This window comes from Antrostomus carolinensis, unplaced genomic scaffold, assembly GCF_000700745.2.
Source record: "Antrostomus carolinensis isolate BGI_N321 unplaced genomic scaffold, ASM70074v2 scaffold22562, whole genome shotgun sequence".
Lineage (NCBI taxonomy): Eukaryota > Metazoa > Chordata > Aves > Caprimulgiformes > Caprimulgidae > Antrostomus > Antrostomus carolinensis.
In genome coordinates this window covers 63,683-71,410 of record NW_010299270.1, presented here as the reverse complement: position 1 = coordinate 71,410, position 7,728 = coordinate 63,683, and the positions used below count along the sequence as shown (strand labels likewise).

Here is a 7,728-nt window from a genome sequence, read left to right as displayed (position 1 = left end):
GAAAACTCCACTCACATAAAACTGATAGTCAACATAGTCAACATCTGCAACAGACCTGAAGCGTCCAACCCAAAAGATGCATCAGAGAGTTGACTCTGGAAATGTTCCTGTGGGGATGGGAAACCACTGGCAGGGTCCTTGAATAGTATATTCAGGTGTATAATCACCCTCCCTGCACTCATACCCTTGGGAATGGGTTTAAATAATAATTCTACTTTTAAAATTTTGTGCATACCTAAAACATGGACAAAGCTTTGTCAGCTGTTTCAGTGATGACACAGCCTTGGCATCAAGCAACATATGCCCACTATCCACTGAGGCTACCCTGAACGAGGAGGAAGGAGTGTGGATGCAATGGGGTCCTTCTCAGCCACCAAGCACCTACCCGAGTAGCCAGTGATGTCCATTGCTTTGAGATTCCTGCATTTAATAACTGTTAAGGTGAGGCGACCTGCAGTTGGCAAATAACAAAGGGAAAACATGATCTCTCCCAGGTCCACGCTTTCCTTCAATAAAACAGAGAACACATTATATTGGACATGTGCAAGAACCAGCCAGGCTGCCTCCACCCTCCCCAGCACGCTTCCTGCAGGATTCATGGAGCACTGATGCTGGAACAGGCTTTTCAAGGGAATGACGCTTCCCTATATGGTGGCGTTGAGGAATTTATTTGCCAGTGTATCTCAACATTATTTTACTAAAAATGAATATAGCAAACAGGAAAAAAGTGTGTCCAAATGTTACAGCTTCAAATCACAGTTAAGGATAATCCTCCACTGCCTCGGTAATCACTTCCTCTTGCAACACTACAGCTAATGCACTCCTCCTTTTCTGCTCCATTGCTTACACAGAGAGAAGTGATATCTAACAACAAATGAAGGCCATTAAGGAAATTATATTAGTACCAATTTTTGCTTGAATATACAGTATGTATCTTCTAGTGCCAAGTGTGTGACACTAACATTTCTTTCCTCAAATGGAGCAATACCAAACACAGAGTGAGACCACAGAAAGGTGAGACCTTAACATGCAGCGGTGCCACAATTCTCTGCTTATACACTGCAACAAAGGCAATGAGTGACTTCCTAGCACAGCTGCTGCCCTCGGGTCCGTAATAGGGGATTACAGTCTTTGTTGATGCCTAGCATTTTGGCAGAGAGTGCAGACGGCTCTGAGTAATGTGGTGATTTTCTCTGAAGTATTAAACTAGAAAGTGTTATCATCTGAAGTCAGCAGAAAGATTTCCAAATACCTTCCAAAAATGGATTTAAAAAAAAGTCTTATTTTGTACACGCCGATCCCACATCTGTAGAGCAAACAACCTGTTTATTTTTGGAAACAGAGAGTTTGATTCATTTCAATGTGATATAATGATCTTCTGAAAAGAAATTGTAGCTGTTAGTAGTAGAGTGATGGAACTAAAAAGACAAGTAAATGCATTAGGCACTTAAAGCTTTGCTAAGTGTTAGGAGGATAGATCTTGTTGATGGATGAGATTTTTGCCAAATGATTTCCTTCTCCTTCCCTGGTAAGGAAAAGATTAGATATTTATTCCACTTAGACGTGCAGAATACTAATGAACATTATACAAAAGTCTTGATTCTTGACTTCAATTGACTAGTAAATAAATTGGAGATCTTAAGCATAGAGTGTACAAAAGAAACAGTGGCAATCAAATGTTTTCTGGACAGAGCAATGTGTGACTAGACTTGTAAGTATCTAAATAAATATTGTCTCAGAAGGTGCTATTTGCTGGTAAATAAGAGTTGAATCAGAGTTCCCCCTCTGATCTCTTGCTCGCCGTAATGAACCAATGGCATCCTAAACAGCTTTCCTTGCAATGCCACAAAATGTTCTTGAGTCACAGCCTCATTGTCAGAGACCAGCAATGAACTAGGTGAAAACATTTACCAAGTTATTATTCCTCTCCCTTTAGTACCTCTTGATGTATCCACTGGGAGCTAAATTTCTGCCTCACAAAATATTACTCAAGGTGCCTTATTAAGGCACCAGAATCATTTTCATGAGCTTTTAGAGCTCCTGCAGCTTCTAACTCTCGACTGCATTTCAGCTACAGCACCTTGAACGTGACGGGTGCCCCTGGGTCGGGCTGCTGTCCTGGAGAGCAGCGATGACCACCACCCCTGAGCACCAAAACCTTCAGCAGTTTACCTCTGGTGTCACCTGTAACCTGAGAGCTGAGCTGAGCTATCATTCTTGCTGCCTGACTCCAACGTGGCTGCTTTTCAGAGGACAGGGAGCTCAGGATTTCACAGAGCCTCATTCATTTACAGCATCTCAAAATAACGGCTCAAAAATCATGTACCCAGAATGACAACTTCCTGTTTAAAACATGTCACGTCTTGTTACCTTTAGAGGTATTCTTCCTCTTTTAAGATTAATTATTTTACATAACAAAGAGCCTGAATAAATCACTCTGCACTGAGGAGGCACGTCGTGGTAAGGAGTGTCTGGAACCTGCTGCAAATGCTGCTGCTGCATCAGAACTCAGCTTGAGAACTGGGATTGTACCTTTGCACATAAGTGTTCCAGTTCCAATCAGACACTGCATCTACCAGCCTTAGCTATAGACTTTACCGACAATAGAAAAGAATTTTAAATAAATACTCTGAAATTATGATTAGAAAAGTTTTTTTCTGTTCCCAAAGAAATGAGCACCTGAATCTCTCTATGTGCTGGCTGCACGGGATGCTATGTCCATTGCACAGTGCAACAGCAATTGGCATTAGGATCACACACAGGGCAGGGTTTGTTCTTTCACACATATTTGGTCTATATTGGTTTGGGAGGGACGAGAGCACAAAGCCTTGGACACAGGTATCAGAAGAGAGCAGCCCTTCTGGTGAGATAGTGAGAGCATCCTGTGGCATCATCTCATCTTCTATTCCTCTCCTTGCACTGAAAGGATCTGTTCAGGGTATAAAACTAGCATAAATTGTTCTTTTACCTCATTGTACTAGGTGAAGAGATTTTTCTTTGCTTCCATAAATACAGGAGAGTAAAACATGTCCTGTGGGTACATTATTTTCTTGCAGATTATAGATATTGGGATGTTTCCAAAATTCACATCAGTACCTCTTAGGAAATAATGGAATCTCTGAATCGATAACCTCCGCAGACTTGACACCAAAATGTTTCACTGATTCACAAGCTGTACAATCATTAATTAAATAGTTGAGTGCTAGCTATTTGAATAGCTTCTATCATTGCTTAAGTGTGTTCCTATCTTCTTACCCACACGATCAATCTAATGTATTATTAGTCATCCAGAGCATCCTTGGGTATTATGAAAACTGTATTTACCCTTCTCATTTTTGATTAAACAGAAATGTCCTTGGGTGTGTTACAACTGGGTGAGATGTACCAACACTGGCTCATTCCCAAAGAATGGCACGGGGAGAATGAGGGGACAGAGCCAAATGCAGCACAACGTTTCTGTGGGAGCTCTACAAGGCTGCTACACAATGTGTCTTGGGCATGATGTTGGCTCTGCTCCTCTCACACCTTTTTTGGAGGCTTCTCCCTCAACAACACTTCTATTGGTGTCTGTCCACCTGTTTTTGTGGGGTTTTTTGCCAGTTAAATTAGTTTACTTAGCTATGAAAACACCCTCTATTTCTTGCAGGACTATCCCGGCAAAACACAGAACATACACAGGTTAAAAAAACTCCATAACCTTCTTCTCCTACAGCTCTGTGTATTATGTGGTTTTCCTTTAGTGAGACCAAGTCTTACCCCTTTCCAGCTTCATTCCTGCCCATAGGCCTTCTCCCTCTGAACTCTTCAGGCTCACCACACTCTTTGTATGCTGACCATGCAGCAAGGAAAGGGAAACTCAAGCAACTTCACCCCAGGATTCAACACCACAGCATGTCACAGCCAATGGCAGAGCCAATGGCAAGCTGAGTCTCAGAGACAGAGCAGATGCAAATGGGTAGATGCCTCCAAGAGGCATCTACATGTGAGATGCACCTTGTTCCTCTTCTAGCAACCCCTTGCCAGGCTAACGGATGTGCCTGATGCCTGCTTGCCTCTTTGCCAGCATTTTTCCTTTCATTACCATCCATTAATCATAACAGACACGGCTATTTGTGGATTGAAAGCCAAGAGCTGTAAGCATCCTGCTAACTAATACCATTGACTTCCTTTATGGTTGATCCTCTGCCTCCATCCCACCTCGCATGCAGGGAAGATGCTCAAAAGGCAACACAGCTGCAGCTCTCAGCACACTCCCAGCAACGCCCCGGGTACCTGGCAGGAGTCACATATATCTCAGTGTCCTTAGACAGGCATGGCGAAAGCTGTGCTGCCACAGAAACACAACGGCCGCCCTCTGCACTCTACCAGGGCAGCCACTAGCCCAAGGGCTACCCACCAGAGCCAACATGCTGCATGCACACTGTATCCCCTTGGTGCCCAGACACTGAGCTCCCGCACCAAGTCCCAGCTGCAGCACCACAGCACAGGACACAGTGCTGTGCATGTGTGTGGGACCTCTCTTAGAGAGTTATGAAGACCCTATAATGAAAGAACAAGCACTAAAGTAGTGACCAAGGGGTACAACTGGTGAGGAACGTGGTACTGAGAAAAGAGCTGCAGAGTTGCAAAGCAAGTGTCTTTTGATACTGCTGACCATATTCATATTTGAAAGTTCATTCCCCACTACAGAAAATGGGAGAGCAAAGGTCTGAGATGAGCTACAAAGGAAATTACAAGACAGATTTTTCCAAGTTATGGGGTTATGCCGATCACTAGGAAAGATTTGACAGGGCCCAGGCTTTCAGGCACAGAGGTGAGGACAGAAATAACAACATGAAATGACAAAGCCGACAACTGACTTGGTGTCCATCTGCAAAGCAGTTCAATCATCTGTTTGCTCTCAGAACCAGTCAGGTCCTCGTGGGAGGACAGCAGAGGAGCAGATAGCTATTATATAGAGGTTAATGTCATTACTTTCGCTCTCAGCAATCAATGCGAGAAGGTGGCTTCTCCTGCCAGCTCCCTGCAACGCTGATAGTGGCTGGGACATTTCCTTCTCTGTTGCTTGGTTTTGCTTTCAGAGGCAAGTCAGCAGAACTTCTGAAAGACCCACATCAAGCTCTGGAGGACATGCCAGTAACACAGCAGAAAATGCTCTGAGTACATTAAAGCCCTGTACCTCCCAGGGTTGGCAGTGGCCCTCCAGAGCTATTTCTCATGTTACCACGTGCACGTGGCAGACAACCAGAACCTGAGACCCTGCCCATGTTGATGGGAGGCCAGACAGGGAACATGCAGAAACCTTCAGTTGTTTTTTAGCAAACTTGGTATCAGTGAGACTCACTTACTCACTAAGTAAAGGGATGAAATTCCAGCAAACCAGGATTCTAGTAAAGCTGGCGGGCTCCCGAGGACAACAGCCTTTGCCAACCCTGTGCACGATGGCTGCAGGTCCCAGGGCCAACGGCTCTGTCCTCAGGGAGGCAATAAACCCATCGGTGGCCATTCTGCAGGACTCACCCCTTTAAGCAGACCAGCCAAAAAGAGAATCCCGACCTGCCCTGCCCTGGACCCACTCACCCCACGCTCCGTACCCACCCTCTGCACACGCAGGTTCCACACACCACTCCACGGCACCGTGCTGCAAATGCTGCCACCCTCCAAAGCAGATACTCACCGTCGTCGCATACTGAATGTCCTTCCAGAGGGAAGTCTCCCGGGAAAGGTCTGAGGCCTCAAACAAGTTCTCCAAGATAACTTCTCCTATCATGTCATGTCTGGAGAACCTGTCAAAGTCAAAGACGCTCAGGTGGAGCTTCCTGCTCGCCAGCTCCTCGTGGGGCACAGGAAAGTGGAAGGACTCATCAAAGGTGGGATTCAGAGTCTTCCTGTGGACTCGTGTCTGGAACTTGCGCTTTCTGTCAGGCAGGAGGTAGATCTTCACATAGGGATCTGAGCTGCCACAGAAGTCTTTGGCTGGCAAGTCAAAAGCCCTGAGAATTCGGACAGTCAGTGTCTCATTCTCGTAGTCATACTTGAGAGTGAAGTTAATTTTCCCACAGGTCTTTGCTGCCTCTTTTTTGGGGTCCTCAGTGTCAACAGATTTTTGCTTATAGAGTTCAGGTTTAATGCGACCGATGCTGGTTGGCTGCTCAGCCACAGCTGGCGGGTCCATGCCGTAGTCCATGCTGGATACATGCATTTGCCGAGGAAGGTGCCTTTTGAAGGAGATGTGCCTGCAGGAGGAAGACACAACAGTTGTATGGTGTTCCAAGGACATTTCTCTCCTTTTCTTCCCAGACTACTACTGACAGGAAGGCAGGGAAAGCACAAGAACAAGTGCAATAGGTGCTCCTGACCTCCGTACAGAAACCACGTACGTTATGGAAAGGAACACTGAAGGGAACACCTCCAGTGGTCAAAGGAATCGATCCAGCAAATTTCCTAGCTTTCAGAGTATTTGCAGCAAGCTGCATTTTTTCACCTGTTACACAAATAACAGCCCACAGCTAAATATGAGAAACCCAACAACTCCTTACCCAAGCCACAGACAACCCAGTGTGGAGACGCTTTCCCATCCTCAGTCCTTGCAATTCCAACATACTGGCACTAAGTTTATCTCAGACTTTTAAAGCAAGAGAAGCACAACTGCCTCATAAAGTTAGATTTTGTTCTGGGTATTGCTGCTTCCAAACTTCTCCAACGGACTCTCATCAGAAACTGGTAGATAGTTCTTGACGAGGAGCAACGCACAGCCTCGTCTGGAAGCGGTCTCTTGCCTTGAGCTCCCCTTCAGCACAAGGGAAACTGTATGTAAGCAAAGCTTTACCTGAGAAAAGCATAAAAGCTTTCTGTGGACTCACACCAGTATTTCAGATTATCTGGTGTTTACAAGAGCAATATATGGAGTTATTTAACCATACTAAGAACTTGTACAGCCAGAGCATCAGCTTTCGGCGATATGTGGTGCTCGGAGACCTCACTTCTCCTTGGCAGGTTCCTCAAAGGCACTTTGGCCTGGGCTAGGCTGGGCTGTGAGTCAGAGATCCCAAACTGCTGAGGTTGTTCCCCAGTGTCCCTGGGTCTGGCTGCCTGCCTGTGGTTCATGCTGGGCTCTTTCGCTTGAGAAAGTGTGTTTGAAACCTTCCCACATACAACTGAGTCCCACTTTGTCCTAATTCAGACAGGCTGGGCTTTTGTTTTCTCCTCCACTGGAAAGGTGAAATAAAAGCAGAATGAGCATGTAAATAACAGAGAGGCAATCAGCTGCCCAAAAAGTGGTGCAGTTAAATAAAAGAGTATGTGGCACAATTGCAGACAGCACCGTTTTGATTTTAACTCCATCTTCAAACAGAAGGCTGTGATCAGTGCCTTGTGAATTCTGCAATGCTCCAGGCAACTCCTGAGCAAAGTCTGTTTTCACCGTGGCGCTCGTACACATCACGGGCATTGCCAGCAAAGCAAGCAGAAGTTCTGGGGCACAGCCAGGACCCTGTGATCACCCTTTCCTGTCCCAGTTTCACAGCCTTCTGTGTCAAGGAAGAGGTACCGTATTTCTCAGTGTTCTTGCTGAGAAGGTGTCCCAAGGTTCATACAGCTTATCCTGATTTACCAAGCATGATGTTGACATCTCTGTCCCCGGCTGAGACAGAGACGCGCATTGAGCACAAGCACCGAGCGCAGCTGGTCCTAAGCTTGTGCAGTGAGCGGTATGTCAATTCTGCTTAG

The 7,728-nt window shown here is 45.7% G+C and overlaps 1 protein-coding gene across 1 annotated transcript in view; it reads right to left on the bottom strand.

The window, feature by feature from the left end:
• Positions 1–7,728, bottom strand: part of SYT6 (synaptotagmin 6) — a 33,762-nt gene that overhangs the window by 7,532 nt on the left and 18,502 nt on the right. The window contains exons 3-4 of the mRNA XM_010162746.1: positions 5,678–6,236; positions 386–506 (exon numbers count right to left, since the gene is read on the bottom strand). Of these exons, the coding sequence (XP_010161048.1) occupies positions 386–506; positions 5,678–6,236 (680 nt within the window). The remainder of the gene's footprint in view (positions 1–385; positions 507–5,677; positions 6,237–7,728) is intronic.